The 17080-nt window shown below is 42.4% G+C and overlaps 1 protein-coding gene across 3 annotated transcripts in view; it reads right to left on the bottom strand.

The window, feature by feature from the left end:
- Positions 1–17080, bottom strand: part of aldh18a1 (aldehyde dehydrogenase 18 family, member A1) — a 60479-nt gene that overhangs the window by 30371 nt on the left and 13028 nt on the right. For all 3 annotated transcript variants that reach the window (XM_078564967.1, XM_078564966.1, XM_078564968.1), the window contains exons 5-6: positions 14929–15033; positions 14586–14738 (exon numbers count right to left, since the gene is read on the bottom strand). In XM_078564967.1, coding sequence (XP_078421093.1) covers positions 14586–14738; positions 14929–15033 — 258 coding nt within the window. The remainder of the gene's footprint in view (positions 1–14585; positions 14739–14928; positions 15034–17080) is intronic.

Genomic DNA, 17080 nt, shown 5'->3' with positions numbered 1-17080 from the left:
ATCCAGCCTACTGAATTTCAGCATCCTCCCCCGCCTTTTAATCTTTTAAATTCTCCCTCTTCCTGTTTAAACTTGTGTTTGTGATCTCTTCACCACACAATCTGGAAACAATCCAGGATGCTCTTTCTGTAAAACCTCTGTTGATTGTGTCTCAACAGGCTGCGTTATGACAGAAGGCATAGTCAATATCTGTGATCCAGCTAGATCATTCCCTAGAATAAATTGAACCCCTGCAATGGGCAATTTCTCCATTACCCCAACAATCACCTCTCCTGATTTCAAATCACTTTTTAAATTTACATTACACAATGAAATAGGTTCGACTTTGCCATGGGTTCCCTGGATTAATATTTTTACCTATAACAACCCTTCTGGACAATAGATGGCAGTATCCACAGTATCCCTTAAAATTTTGACATCCTTTCCCGCTCTTCTCTGCACATGGATATACTTTTTCACATATAAAATCTTTAAACAATCACTGCAATCAGTTTCTCATTTAACATCCAACAACTTGATCTCATATGTCCAGCCTTATTACAATGGTAATGTATCAGTTCCCTCCCTTCAACTCCACTTCCCACCTTTCCATCTTTAATAGACTGACATCCTTCAGCTTGATCCTTATCACTAACATTTTCACCATCACTAAGTTTTCTATATCTCCAACTTCTTTCCTGATTTCCAAATGACCCTCTTCCTACACTTAACCGTTCGTGTGAAATATCATACTTATCGGCTAAAACAGCAGCTTCTCTGAACTTTTTGCTTTGTCTTTCATTTAAATATGTCTTGATGTTTACTGGAATGCTATTTCTAAATTCTCCCATAATCATAACCTCTCTTACATTTTCAAAAGTCTTGTCTAACTTTAATGCCCTGAGCCATTGATCCCAGATTTTTTTTTTCTCTTGCAAACTCCACAAATGTCTGATGAGGTCTTTTCCACAAGGTTCTAAACTGATAAGCTTCAGGGACAAGCTCATAAGTATTTACATTACCTTCTTTACTACCTCGTAATCTGCAGACTGTTCCTCCGATAAACTAGCATACACATTCATTGCTGCACTTGACAAAACACTTTGTAATATGAGAGTCCAAGCATCTCTTGGCCAATTCAATTTCATAGATATCTTTTCAAATGAGGTGAAGCATCTTTCAACTCCATCCTCTGTAAATTTAGGCACTGACTGAAGATTTCTAGTTAAATGAAATTCCTCAAAGGAATCAAAGTCACCATCCGAATCACTATCTCTCCTTTCTTCCTTTATCCTAGGTTTCACTTTAGACAATTCATATTGCCTGGCTTCTTTCCCTCTCTGAAACTCTCTATCTCTTACCCCATCTCTTTCCTCAATTGCTAACCTCTCTCTCTGAAGTTCAAGTTTTCGCATTCCTAACTCTTGTAACCTTTTTATTTCATGCTCCTCTCTTTCCCATTGAAGCTTTTTTATTTCTATTTCTTTTGATCTGTCCTTTTCTTTTACCTTCTCTTTTCTTTCTAACTCGAGTTTTTTCATTTCTCTTTCTTTCTCCTTTTCTTCCAATTCAAGCTTTTGCCTTTCTCTATCTCTTTCGGTATCAAGCTGCTTCATTTGCAACTGAAGTCTTACTACCTCCAGCTGTGACAGACTAGTTATAGGTATCCCTTCCTCCAATTTTAAGTGCTGGATAAGTACTTTAACCATATCAGCCTTACGAAATTCCACTTTTATCTCCACCTGTACTTCATCTGCTAATTCTTTCAAATGAGTTTTAGTCAGAGATTTCAAATACTCCACAGATACATTTTCCACTCCCAGAAAAATCGTAGCAATTGCCAAAGCCATTTTGCAGTCCAACCACTTTAAAAGCCCTCAATATCAACCTCCTGAGTTCAGCATTCTTCTCGTACTCATATCCCTTGAATTCACAAACTCTAACCCAAACAAAGAATTTTAATAATCCCACAAAGAGCCCCCAAATTTGTTATGGCCACAGATGATGTTAATTGCTTCGCAAACCTAATCCCAGAGGGAAACTTGGCTTACGGACCATGATCTTTTTTTTTGTATTCTGAAAACGAGAAGGCGGCGTACCATTCTCAGCAGTGAGTAAGAAGTCCAGTAACAGTTTTAGGATTTTAAAAATTAAAAGTTTTATTAACAAGAATAAAAGAAAACTTAAGCACATAAGATTATAGTTGCACAATTCAAGGCCACCTGCTGCAATGTTCCAGTGAAGCTCAACGCAAACTGGAGGAACAGCACCTCATCTTCCGACTAGGCGCTTTACAGACTTCCGGACTGAATATTGAGTTCAACAACTTTAGATCATGAACTCTCTCCTCCATCCACACCCCCTTTCCGATCCCCCTTTTTCCAATAATTTATATAGATTTTTCTTTTCTCACCTATTTCCATTATCTTTAAATGTATTTCCATCCATTGTTTTATCTCTACCTTTTAGCCTACTTTAATCCCTTCCCCACCCCACCCACACTAGGGCTATCTGTACCTTGCTCGTCCTGCTTTCTACCCTTAATGTCACCATTAGCACATTTCTTAGCGAATATTACCACCGTCAACACCTCTTTGTCCTTTTGTCTATGACATCTTTTGGCAATCTCCACCTATCACTGGCCCTCTATCCAGCTCTACCTGTCCCCCCCCACCACACCGCCACTTAAACCAGCTTATATTTCACCTCTTTTCTATTTTTCCTTAGTTCTGATGAAGAGTTATTCAGACTCGAAACGTTAACTGTGTTCCTCTCCGCAGATACTGTCAGACCTGCTGAGTTTTTCCAGGTATTTTTGGGTTTTTTTTGGATTTCCAGCACCTGCAGTTTTTTGCTTTTACTCCCGTATAGATGTTTAACTATAAAAATTTAGTAATATTACCCAAGGTAAACTGCTGTCGCTTTAATAAAGGCATACCACATGACCTGTAACTCTCTTCCACTCTGCTGTGGAAAACCAAACTTCAGAATAAAACTGTTTTTTGCAGCCCAAGACTTTTCTGGCTTGAGACGTACAGATCCCATCTACAGTATCTCTAAAATACCCTTTTCTCCCCTTTCATCTCAGGTTCCATTGTTCTCACATCTGTTAGAAGCCTAAATCCTGCCAAATACAAGATCTTTCATGTTTCCATCTTTTCTTTGCTTTCGGGTCAATAAAATATATTCCCACTTCTATTTACCTATGGAACACCTGCAAGGTACAAACATGTTTCTTTACACCTCTGACTCCCCTTTGATATTCAAACAAACTCTCCACTTATCTAAATGTGCAAATCTTAGTTCTAACCTATTCACTTGTACCTCAAACCTAATCCTTTTCATGTTTTAAATCCCCAGACAACCTGCCTGCTATTAATCTCTGCCCAGCTTAATTAAATCTCTCTCTCTCACACACACAGTCTTCTCACAGAATAACACAATATTCCCCAAAAATGTAAAAAAATCAATTTCTCACAGTCTGGGGCCTCCTCTGGTAGGGGTAATTGTTGGTGCACAGGCAGATGTCTTCCTCCCCTTTCACCATGGCTCAAGATAGCTTCTGTGCTAACCTTTTTACTGGGCAACTTGATCCTAAGCTATCCATTATCACATCTTGCCCTTTCTCTCCAATCTCTTCTTTTCCACTGTCCCCGGCCTCTCATAATGGGTGCATTGTAGCCCCTACAACAAGTTAATTGCTAGTTTAAAATTACCTGGGCCTATGGTCCATCCACTAACCTTACAGGAACACAGAATTTAGCAGCAGGAGTAGGCCATTCAGCCCTTCCAATCTGCTCCACAATTCCATAAGATTATGGCTGATCTGGTTGCGGTCTCAACTTGACTTTCCTGTCTGCTCCTTGGCTCTCTTGTCTATCAAAAATCTGGCTAATTCAGCCTTGAATAAATTCAGTAACTCAGCCTTCACTGCTCTCTGGGGAGAATTCTACAGACTAATGACTCTCTGGGAGAAAAATTCACCTCATCTCTGTCTTAAAAGGGAGCCCTCTCATTCTTAAATTGGGCTACCTCATTCTAGTCTTCCTCCACAACATCCTCCTGGTGTCCATCCTGTCAGTTCCTTCAGGATCTTAAACAAAAACAGAACATGTTGGAAAAACTCAGCAGGTCTGGCAGCGTCTGTGCAGAGGGAAACAGAGTTAATGTTTCGAGTCGGTATAACCCTTCTTCAGAGCTGCCAGACCTGCTGAGTTTTTCCAGAATGTTCTGTTTTTGTTACAGATTTCCAGCATCCACAGTATTTTGCTTTCCCTCAGGACCTTAGCTGTTTCAATATCATCTCTCATTCTTCTAAACCCGAATGGGTATAGGTCCAACCTGCTCAACTTTATTTCATAAGATAAGCCCTTAATCCCAGGAATGAGTCCAGTGAACCTTCTCTGAACTGCTTCTAACGCAATTATATCCTTATACAATTAAGGAGACCAAAACTGCATATATCAGTCCAGATGCCTCACCAGCTGCAGCTGCAGTAAAACATCCCTACTTTTATATTCCATTCCCCTTGCAATGAATGTCAACATTCCATTTGCCTTCCGAATCACTTGCTGTACCTGCACACTAACTTTTTGTGATTCACGTACCAGGACACCCAGTTCTCCCTGTACCTCAGAGTTCTGCAATCTCTCTCCATTTAAATAGTATACTGATACAGTACCTCAAATCCAACTTTCCAAAAACTGGACATTCTTAAGCAGGCCACACAAGAATTTTAAACGAGTAAATAAATTCACTGGTTTGTTCGGGGAGTCGCTACATCAGCGTGCTGGCGTGTCGAGTCAGTTATCCACTTCACAGGCCTGATGTTTTGATTGGCTTGGTGACCCTTGACCCCACCCAACCCAGCTCGGAAAAGTTTAGTGGGTTATTGCATCGGCCCAGCTTTGCACACCCGTCGTTACCTGCGCTCTGCGTGGTCGGAATGACCCTTGACACCCCAAATGTTTTTTAATCATATCATTTGGTTTTCATGTGTTCCGTATTCACTGAATTAAGGGGTTTCAAATTCTTTCCCAAAATCTAGCAAGTTCCAAAAGCCAGCTTGAGCTTGCTCCCGATTTTGAGACTCTACCTGTACTGTTTTTCTATTCTTCCTGCCAAAGTGAACAAGTTCACATTTTTCCACATTATACTCCATCTGCCAAATGTTTTCCCACTCACTTAACCTGTCCATGTCCCTTTGCCTGATTTTCTCTTTCCCTTCTCTTGACAACTTACCTTCCTATCTATCTTGGTGTCATCAGTAAATTTAGCTACCATATATTCTGTCCCTTCATCCATGTAATTGATATAGATTGTAAATCGTTGAGGCCCCAGCACTGATCCATGTGACATTCCACTAGTTACGGCTTGCTAACTCAAAAAAGATCCATTTAGCTCTATTTTCTGCTTCCTATTAACAACCAATACTTTATCCATGCTAATGTGTTACCCCTCACATCATGACCTCTTACCTTTCATGTGGCACCTTATCAAATTTAAGATTTCACTCATCTTTGGGAAAGATTCTCAGAAAGGCAGACCTGCTGGAGATACATGGAGCAGGGAGAGAATAAATACAGCCCGGGGAGCGCGGCCTACATCACTCACCTTCGGGAAGAGCAGTCAGAGAGGTGGACCTGTCAGCTGCTTGGAACCAGCCCGCACTGAGTTCGAAAGGGGAGTGAAAAAAAAACAAATTGTGGTACCACAGGAAATAAGCAATTTGATTGTTTGGAGAATCTGCTAGCTGTTTGGTGAGTATCTGGTGAGTATCTAATAAGTGCTTAAGGTTTATTCTAAGTAAAACAAAGTAAACGTAAAAGTAATAAATTGAAGCCATGGCAGGACAGCTCGGTCATGTGGAATGTGCGTCCTGTAATATGTGGGAAATCGTGGATGTTCCCAATGTCCTAGACGAACACATGTGCAGGAAGTGTTACCACTGCAGAATCTTGAGCTCTGGGTTTCAGAACTCAAGCGGCGGCTGGAATCACTGTGGCACATCCGCGAGGGTGAGAGCTACGTGGATAGCACATTCAGAGAAATGGTCACACCCCAGGTTAGGAGCCTGGACATAGAAAGGGAATGGGTGGTCACCAGGCAGTCCAAGAAATCTAGGCAGGTAGTGCAAGAGTCCCCTGGGGTCCTGCTCACAAATCGGTTTTCCGTTTTGGAAGCTGGTGAGGACGCTGGCTCCTCAGAGGAGTGCAGTCAGAGCCAAGTTTATGGCACCACAAGTGGTTCAGCTGTACTGGAGGGGAGGAAGAGGAAAGGAAGAGCTATAGTGATAGGGGATTCTTTAGTTAGGGGAACAGACAGGTGTTTCTGTGGCCGTAGACATGACTCCAGGATAGTATGTTGCCTCTATGGCGCCAGGGTCAAGGATGTCATGGAGCAGCTGCAGGACATTCTTCTGGGGAGTGGGTGATCAGCCAGAGGTCGTGGTCCACATTGGTGCCAATGACTTAGGTAGGAAAGGGGATGAGGTCCTGAAAGCAGGCTTTAGGGAGCGAGGAAGGAGATTGAAAAGCAGGACCTCTAAAGCAGTAATCTCAGGATTACTCCCAATCCCACGTTCAAGTGAGTATAGAAATAGAAGAATTGAATGATTAAACACATGGCTGGAAAGCTGGTGTAGGAGGGAGGGCATCAGATTTCTGGGGCATTGGGACCGGTTCTGGGGAAGGTGGGACCTGTACAAACTGGACGGTCCACACCTGAACAGAACTGGGATGAATATCCTCGCAGTGAGGTTTGCTAGTGTTGTTGGAGGGGTTCAAACTCCCTGGGAATCTGAAGGCAAAGTCAGAGCAGGGAACGAGAGATGGAGAATTAGTGAGTGACTCTGAAAGATAGCAGAAGCACAGGTTAAAAAGTGTAGAGCACAGGGATTTGGCAGTGTTAAAAGGTATATATGTAAGGAGTAAATAAAGCCAATGAGCTGAGGGCACACATAGACACATGGCAACATGATGTCGTTGTTATAACGGAAACTTGGCTTAAGGAGCGGCAAAAATTGCAGCTCAATATCCCTGGATATAGTTTTCAGACAGGATTTGGGGGGCAGAGTGAAAAAGATGGGGGTTTAGCATTATTGGTTAAAGAGTCAATTACAGCTGTGAGGAGGAATGATATACTAAATGAGGCATCAAATGGGGACATATGAGTTGAGCTCAGAAATAAAAAAGAAGCAGCCACTAGGACTGCTAGGAGTATACTATAGACCCCAAATAGTGGAAGAGAGTTAGAAGAGCAAATATGTAGGCAGATTTCTGAATGCAAAAACAAAATAGGGTAGTAATGGTTGGGGACTTCAACTCCCCTAACATCAATTGAGATACAAACAGTGTGAAGGGCACAGTGGACACAAAATTCTTGAACTACATCATGAGAACTTCTTTAGGCAGCACATAACAAGCCCAACATGAGGGGGCGCAATTCTAGATTTAGTCTTAGGGAATGAAGATGGGCAAGTGGATGAAGTAGCAGTGGGGGACTATTTTGGAGATAGTGACCATAATACAGTTAGATTTAGCATCATTATGGGAAAGGGGAAAGACAGAACAGGAGTGAAAGTTCTAAATTGGAGGGGGGAGGGAAGACAAATTTATGAAGCTCAGAGGTGAGCTGGAGAGAATGCACTGGATTCAGCTATTAAAAGGGAAAACAGTGTCAAAACAGTGGGAGACATTCAAAAGCAAGATTCTACGGGCACAGTGGAGACATGTCCCCACAAAAGAAAAGGTGGTACTGTCAAATCTGGAGCTCCCTGGTTATCTAGGAGCATACAGGCCAAGATAAACCAGAAAAAGAAAGCTTATGACAGTCGTAAAAGACTTAAATACTGTAGGAAGCCTAGAGGAGTATAGAAAGTACAGGGCTGAAGTAAAAATGGAAATTAGAGAAGCAAAGAGAGGATACGAAAAAATATTGGCAGGTAAAATCAAAGAAAACCCAAGATGTTTTACAAGTACATTAAGAGCAAGAGAATAACTAAGGAAAGGGTAGGGTCTATCAGAGATGTACATCGTAACTTGTGCATTGATACTGAAGATGTGGACAGGGTTCACAATGAGTACTTTGTCTCCGTCTTCACTAAGAAGAGGGATGATGCAGGCATTCTAGTTAAAGAGGAGGAGTGTGAAACATTAGATACAATAAGCAAAGCGAGAGGGGAAATACTGGAGCGACTGACATCCTTGAAGGTGAATAAATCACCAGAGCCGGATGGATTTTATCCCAGGCTGTTTAAGGAAGCCAAGGAGGAAATAGCGGATGCTCTGAGGGTCATTTTCCAATCCTCACTAGATACAGGCGAGGTACCAGAGGATTGGAGGTCTGCAAATATTGTACCATTATTTAAAAAGGACGCAAGGGATAGGCCAGAAAATTACAGTCTGGTCAGTCTGACTTCAATGGTGGGCAAATTACTGGAAACAATTCTGAGAGACAGGATAAACTGTCACTTAGAGAGGCACAGGTTAATCAGGAACAGTCAGCATGGTTTTGTTCAGGGAGGATTGTGTCTTATTAACTTAATAGAATTTTTTAAGGAAGTAACAAGGAGGATTGATGAGGGTACTGCAGTGGATGTTGTCTACATGGGTTTTAGTAAGGCATTTGACAAGGTCCCACATGGCAGACTGGTCAGAAAAGTGAGACCCCATGGGATACAGGGGAAAGGGGAAAGTTGGATCCAAAATTGGCTCAGCGACAGGAAACAAAGGGCATGTTTTAGCAAATGGAAAACCGTTTCAGTGGTGTTCCAAAGGGCTCCTTGAGGGGACCCTTACTATATGTTGTATATATTAATGGTTTGGACATAAATGTGCGAGGTATGATTGGGAAATTTGCAGATGACACAATAATTGGCCATGTAGTTGATAGTGAAGAGGATAGCTGTTGCCTCCAGAAGGGTATCAATGGTTTTGTTGAGTGGACAGAAAAGTGGCAAATGGAATTCAATCCGGAAAAGTGTGAGGTAATGCATTTGGAGAGAGCTAACAAAGCAAGGGAATACTGAATAAACGGGAGGATATTGTGAGGGGTTGAGGAAATGAGCGACCTTGGAGTGCATGTCTACAGGTCCTTGAAGGTGGCAGGACAGGTGGATAAGGTGGTTAAAAAAAGCATATGGAATGTTTTCCTTTATTGGATGCGGTACTGAATACAAAAGCAGAGGTGTAATGATGGAGCTGTATAAAACGCTGGTTAGGCCACAGCTGGAATTTCGTGTACAGTTCTGGCCACCACATTACAGGAAAGACATAATTGCTCTGGAGAGAGTGGAGAAGAGATTTACTGGAATGCTGCCAGGACTTGAAAATTGCAGCTTTGAGGAGAGATTGGATAGGCTAGGGTTGTTTTCCTTAGAACTGAGGAGTGACCTAATTGAGGTGTACAAGGTTATGAGGGGCCTGTATGGGATAGACAGTAAAGACTTGTTTCCCCTACCTGAGGGGTCAATTATCAGGGGCATAGATTTAAGGTGACTGGTAAAAGGGTTAGAGGGGAAATGAAGAAAAACTTTTTCACCCAGAGGGTGGTGGGCATCTGGAATTCACTGCCTAAATCGTTGGTTGAGGCTGAAATGCTCAACTCATTTAAAGGGTACTTGGATCTGCACCTGAAGTGAAGGAACCTGCAAGGCTACGGACCAGGTACCGGAAAGTGGGATTAAAATGAATGGCTTTTTCATCTTTTTCTGGCCGGCACAGACATGATGGGCTGAATGGCCTCTTTCTGCGCCGTAACTTTTCTACGGTTCTATTTAAGTAATAGGGGAAGTGGTGGAGAAGTGGTATTGTCATTGGACTGGTAATCCAGAGACCCAAGGTAATGTCTGAATCCCGCCACGGCAGATGGTGGAATTTGAATTCAATAAAAAATCTGGAATTAAAAGCCTAATAATGATGATGAAACCATTGTCGATTGTTGCAAAAACCCATCTGGATCACTAATGTCCTTTAGGGAAGGAAATTTGCTGTCCTTACCTGGTCTGGCCTACATGTGACTCCAGACCCACAGCAATGTGGCTGACTCTTAAATGCCCTCTGAAATGGCCCAGCAAGCCACTCAGTTTTAGGGCAATTAGGATGGGCCATAAATGCTGGCCTAGCCAAACACACCCACACTCCATGAACAAATTTTTAAAAATTGGCAAAAGAAGCAACAGCAACATGAGGAAAAACTTTGTTTACACAGAACTGCCCGAGAATGTGATGGTGGCAGGGTCAATCAAGGCATCCAAGAGGAAACTGGATCATTTTCTGAAAATGAAGAATGCACAGGGCTACAGGGAGAAGGCCGGCAGTGGCACGAAGTGAATTGTTCATTCAGAGAGCCATGACAGACACAACAGGCTGAATGGCCTTCTTCTGTGCTGTAACCATTCTATGATAGTGAAAATCTGCCCATTGTGCCAGTTTTCACATGTACACTGATGACACCCAGCTCTGCCTCACGACCATCACTCTTGACTCCACCGCTGTTGATAAATTATCAGACAGCTGTATGTATGTAGCTTATCTGACATCCAGTATGGGATGAGCAGAAATTTCCCCTAACTAAATTGCACAGATCTTTAAAAGCTTTACTAATATAATTGAGTTTTTAGACAAAGCAACAGGGAAGGTTGATGAAGAGAATGCGGTGGGTTTTGCCTATATGGATTTTCAAAAAAGGCTTGGCAAAGTGCATTAAAGGCTGGTTAACAAAATTGAGGCTCATGGAATAGCAGCTTGGATAAATATCAGCTTAAGTACAGAAAACAGCAAGTTGTGTTAAATGGTTATCTTTTAGATTGCAAGAAGGTAGACAGTGATGTTTCCTAAAGTTCAGTGCTAGGACCACTGTCTTTTTTTGCTATATATAAATCACTTGGATATTGGAATACAGAGTAAAATTTCAAAATTTGCTGACGAAACCAAACTTAGAGGTGTGGCATTAGCATTGAAAGGGAGGGGGTATTTGTGGTTTTAGCAGGCTTAGAAGTGGATAAATCCCCAGGCCTAGATAAGATGTATCCCAGGCTGCTATGTGAGGCAAGGGAGGAGATTGCAGGGGCTCTGACACTAATTTTCAAATCTTCTCTGGCCACAGGAGAGGTGCCAGAGGACTGGAGGAGAGCGAATGTGGTACCATTATTCAAGAAGGGTAGTAGGGATAAACCAGGTAATTACAGGCCAGTGAGTCTAACATCAGTGGTAGGGAAACTATTGGAAAATATTCTGAGGAACAGGATTAATCTCCACTTGGAGAGGCAGGGATTAATCAAGGATAGTCAGCATGATTTTGTCAGGGAGAGATCATGTCTAACAAATTTGATTGAATTTTTCAAGGAGGTGGCTAGTTGTGCAGTTGATGTAGTCTACATGGATTTCAGTAAGGCTTTTGACAAGGTACCACATGGGAGAATGATCAAGGTAAGAACCCATGGGATTCAGGGCAATTTGGATCCAAAATTGGCTTAGTGGCAGGAGGCAGAGGGTGATGGTCGAAGGTTGTTTTTGCAATTGGAAGCCTATGACAAGTGGTGTACCGCAGGGATCAGTGCTGGGACCCTTGCTGTTTGTAGTGTACATTAACAATTTAGACGCGAATATAGGAGGTATGATCAGTAAGTTTGCAGATGACGTGAAAATTAGTGGTGTGGTAAATAGTAAGGAGGAAAGCCTTAGATTACAGGACGATATAGATGGGCTGGTAAGATGGGCAGAGCAGTGACGAATGGAATTTAATCCTGAGAAGTGTGAGGTGATGCATTTTGGGAGGACTAACATGGCAAGGGAATACACAATGAATGGTAGGACCCTATGAAATGCAGAGGATCAGAGGAACCTTGGTATATATGTCCATAGATCACTGAAGGCAGCAACACAGGTAGATAAGGTGGTTAAGAAGGCATATAGGATACTTGCCTTTATTAGCCAAGGTATAGGATATAAGAGCAGGGAGGTTATGTTGGAGCTATATAAAACCCTAGTTAGGCCACAGCTGGAGAACTGTGTGTAGTTCTGGTCGCCACACTATAGGAGGGATGTGATTGCACTGGAGAGGGTGCAGAGGAGATTCACCAGGATAATGCCTGGGCTGGAGCGTTTCAGCTATGAAGAGAGACTGGATAGGCTAGGGTTGTTTTCCTTAGAGCAGAGAAGGCTGAGGGGAGACCCGATAGAGGTATACAAAATTATGAGGGGCATAGATAGGGTAGATAGGAAGAAACTTTTCCCCTTAGCGGACGTGTCAATAACCAGGGGGCCAATAAGGTACAGGGCAGGAGGTTTAGAGGGCATTTGGGGAAAAATCTTTTCACCCAGACAGTGGTTGGAATCTGGAACACACTGCTGAGGGGTGGTAGAGGTAGGAACCTTCACAACATTTAAGAAGTATTTCGATGAGCACTTGAAATGCCATAGCATACAGAGCTACGGGCCAAGTGCTGGAAAATGGGATTAGAATAGATAGATGCTTGATGGCCGGCACGGACACGCTGGGCCGAAGGGCCTGTTTCTGTGCTGTATAACTGTATGACTCTAAGTGGCAGACAGAATTTAATACCGAGGTGTGGGAGGTGATGCATTTTGACAGAAGAGATGGGGAGAGGCAATACAGACTTAACAGCACAATTCTAAAGAGTATGCAAGGATTCTGGGGATTCATTTGCATCAATCTTTGATGGTGGCAGGACATATTGAGAGTGTGGTTAGAAAAGCATATTGAATCTTGGGCTTCATAAATAGAAGCATTAAGTACAAGGCTGAGAAGTTATGCTGAACCTTTATAAAGCTCTGATTGGGCCACAACTAGAGTATTGTGTTTAGTTCTGGTCACCATATGAGGAAGGATTTTAGGGTTGTTGAGAGGGTGCAGAGGAGATTTACCAGAATGGTTCCAGGGATGGGAGAAGTTAGCTACAAAGTTAGGTTGGAGAAGCTGGGCTGTTCTCCATAGAGTAAAGGAGGCTGAGAGGAGATCGATATAAATGCACAAGATTATGAGAGATTTAGATAAGGTAGACAAAGAAAAGCTGTTCCCATTAGCTGGATGGTACAAGGAATAGGAGATACAGATTTAATGTTTTGGGCAAAAGATACCGTGAATCTGTGAGGATAAAGTTTTTTTTTACGTAGTGAGTGGTAATGACTTGGAACTCGCTGCCAACAAGGGTGGTGGATCAGAGGTGATCAATGCTTTCAAAAGGAAATTGGATAGGCACTTGAGAAAAATAAGCTCTCAGGGTGACGGAGGTAGAGCGGAGGAACGGGACTGACTGGATTGCTCTACAGTGAACTGGCATGGACTCGATGGGCTAAATAGAACAGGTATGGTAGCATTGTGGTCATGATGTTACTGGACAGGTAATCCAGATGCTGGGATTAATCCTCTGGAGACACGAGTTCAAATCCCAGCATGACAGCTGGAGGAACTTAAATTCAATTAATTAATAAATCTGGATTAAAATGATCATGAGCCTACCAGATTATTGTAAAAATGCATCTGGTTCACTTTGTCCTTCAAGGAAGGAAATCTGCCGTCCTTACCCGGTCTGTGCTACATGCAACTCCAGGTCCACAGCGATGCGGTTAACTCTTAAATGCCCCGTGAAATGGCCTGGCAAGCCACTCAGTTGTAGGTGGATCATCACCACCTGCTCAAGGGCAACTAGGGATGGGCAATAAATGCCTTGAAGACCAATTACAAGAACAAATGGAACAAAAAGTATGGCCTCCTTCTATACCATAATAACCCAATGGCTCTAAATGGGAAGACCAAAGCCACTGTCTTTGGTCCCACCACAAGATCCATTTCCTTGCCATCAACTCCATCCTGCTCCCTGGAAACTGATCTGAGCCAGGCTTTTCACAATCATGTGTCCTATTTGATCCCAAAATGAGTTTCCAGCGTCATATCCAAACAATCATCATTACTGTCTATTTCCAACTCTGACTCTGCTTCACCTCATCTGCTAGTGAAACCCTCATCCATCCTTTTGTTACCTCTAGACATCCGACAATCTCCTGGCCAGCCTCTCATCTTCCATCCTACATAAACTTGAATTCATCCAAAATTCCGGCACTCTAACTTGCACCAAATTCCATTCACTCATCACCCCTGTCTTCACTGCCCTACACTGGATCTTGGCTATGCAACACCTCGATTTTAAAATGTTTATCCTAGTGTTCAAATCCCTCCATTCTCATCCCTCCCTATCACTGCAACTTCCTCCAGCCCTAAAATTCTCCGAGATATCTGCATCCTTCAATTCTAGCCTCTTGCACATTTCTGATTTTAATCACTTCTCCATTAGTGGCAATTTCAACTGCTGACACCCTAAACTCTGGAATTCCCTCCTTAATCTCTCTGCTTCTCATTCCTCCTTTAAGACTTCTTAAGCTATACCTCTTTGTCCAAGCTTTTGATCATCTGTCCTAATTTTTCTTGATGGCAAATTTTGTTAGATAACACTCCAGTGAAGTGCCTTGGGATGTTTTACTATGTTAAAGGAGCTATATAAGTGCAAGTAGTAGTAGTTGTTTTAAGAAAGGCTGCCCCCTTAAACCATCCCTGACAAATGCTTATAATTCTCCAACTCCACTTACCCCTTGCAGGTCACTGTTTGGTTCAGGAGGTGGAACCACAGCATCATTGGTATTGATTATTGGAACGATGTTCATTCGGAGAAGCTCATGAAGTGTGCTGCTCAAGTTCCGTCGTTTTTGCTCATCATGGAAATCTAAGTTTGTTACAAGAATCTGGGGATAAACAGCGAAGCATAATGTTCATTTCTTTTTCTCTATTCAAACCTAGTAATTTGGAAGGAACAAATCCAAATTGCAATTATTGAAACACAGATTATTCACAAACAGTTGTTAAAAAGTGTGGTGCAACAGTTTTAGCACAAGAATAATTTCAGGATAAACAAGAGACAAAACAGCAACAGACCTGAGCAGCACAAATACTGTACTGTGTGAACATTGCCTCGTACAGAGCCATTAAGCCACTCTGTCCAGCCGCAGCACAGGCACGAGCTTCCAGCACAGGAACTGTCTGTAAAGTTGAAATAAAACCTTTCATACACACACGGAATAGGTTGTTTGACCCAATCAGCCCACATTGGTATTTATTCCCTGCAAATGGAGCATCTTAATCTGATGTATCCATGTTCCTTGAGTTCACTTTCCTTCAGTCACCTAGCTATCTAAGATCTTTATGAATGCTGACCCTGGTGACTGCTTCAATCAGTTTTTTCAATTATGCATTCCACAGTTTCATGATCTTGTGCGTAAATGAAAAATCCTATTTCCTCTCTGAATCTTTTGCATTTAATCTTATATCCCTTACGTTCTTCAATCAGTGGCCTCTTTCTACTACATTTTCCCATCCTCTTCTTAATTTTAAATATCCTCTGTCAAATCACCCAATAATCTAACAAACACAATTATACCAAGCCAATTCTATGAAATTCAGAGCAGGCCTGAGGAGCTGAATGGTCTCCTCCTGTGCCAAATGTTTCTAAGTGTAGTTCAAATTATCACAAGAACTTGCATTCGTGTAGCACCTTTAATGTAGAAAATGACACGTATCATCAAAAACGGGAGTCAAGACAAAGGAGTTATTTGGAGGGGCAACCAACATTTTGAACAAAGAAGTGGCTTTTAACAAGGTTCTAAAAGATGGACTGAGAGGTTTAGGGAACAAATTCTAGAGTGTTGAGCCTAAACTGTTGGAGGCACTGCTGCCAATGCTGGAGAGTAGGGAGGAAGAATGCAAAAGAGGCAATAGCCAGAGGAGTGAAGAGTGCCAGGATGGGATTGTCAGGCTGGGTTACAGAGCTAGGGAGGGAAATGGACATGAGGGGGCTCAAAAAACAAGGGTGAGGATTTAAAATTTGAGCTGGTAGGGTCTAGAAATCAATATAGCTCCAAGAAGACAGGGGTGATGATGAAATAAAAGAAAGAAATGCTCAGAATACCCAGCAGGTCAGACAGCATCAGTGAAGAGAGAAATAGAGTTAACGTTTGAGATTGATGATTTTTCATCAGAAAGTTCAACAATGCAGATGAAAGGTCACTAGTAGGAAATGTTAATTCTGTTTCCTTTCTCCACAGATGCTGCCTGACCTGCTGAGTATTCCTAATATTTGCTGTTTTTATTTCAGATTTCCTGATTCTGCAGTATTTTGCTTTTGTAGGGGTGATGGTGAGCTGGACTTATTGTGAAGTAGGATATAGGAAACAGAGGTTTGGATGAGCAGGAATTTAAACAGGGTGGAAGATAGAAGTTCAGCCAAGAGAATATCGGAATAGAGAAGTCTTCATGTGACAAAAACATCGATTACAGTTTCAGCAGCAGGGGGACAGAGGGTAGGGGCAGAGAAGGGCAATGTTACAGAGTTGGATGTACGATGGAGAGAATGTGAGGTTGGTAGCTATGCTCGTAAAATGCTGAGGTTGCGAACAATCTGGTGCAGCCTGAAACGGTGGCCGGGGGGATTGGGGGGAAATGGCTAAATGGCTAGGGTATGGAAGCTTTACTGGGACCAAACACAATGTCTGTGCCATCCCAAAGTTTAGCTGGAGGAAACTGTGGCTCATCCAAGTCTGTGTAGCAGTGTGATAATGCAGAGATAGTGAAGACATAAAGCTGGGTGCAGTCAGCATACATATAAAGCTGCCCCATGCCTGCAGGAGGATTCGCCAAGGGGCGGCATGTAGATGAGGAAAAGGAGGCCAAGGATGGGGAACACTTGAGTTGAGTTACAAATCTCCAGGACCACATGGCTTCCATCCCAGGGTGTTAAAGTTAATAGTGAGAACATTGCAGGTGCCCTAACAATAATCTTCCAAAATTCTCTCAATTTGGGAACTCTTCCTTTAGATTGGAAAATTATATACGTCACCAGCTATTTAAGAAAGGTGAGAGGGGGAAACCTGGAAATTATAGACCTGTTAGCCTAACAGCTGTTAGAAAATTATTAGAATCTGTAGTTAAGGACAGGGTAGCTGATCAGAGAGACAACATGGATTTGTAAAGGGTAGGTCATGTCTGATAAACCTGGCTGAATCTTTTTTAAAGGGTTGACTAAATTAGTGGG

The sequence above is a fragment of the Cetorhinus maximus genome, chromosome 20 (genome assembly GCF_964194155.1).
Source record: "Cetorhinus maximus chromosome 20, sCetMax3.hap1.1, whole genome shotgun sequence".
NCBI classification, from domain to species: Eukaryota; Metazoa; Chordata; class Chondrichthyes; order Lamniformes; family Cetorhinidae; genus Cetorhinus; species Cetorhinus maximus.
Note: the sequence above shows the minus strand (reverse complement) of the source record. Positions and strands in the feature narration are given on the sequence as shown.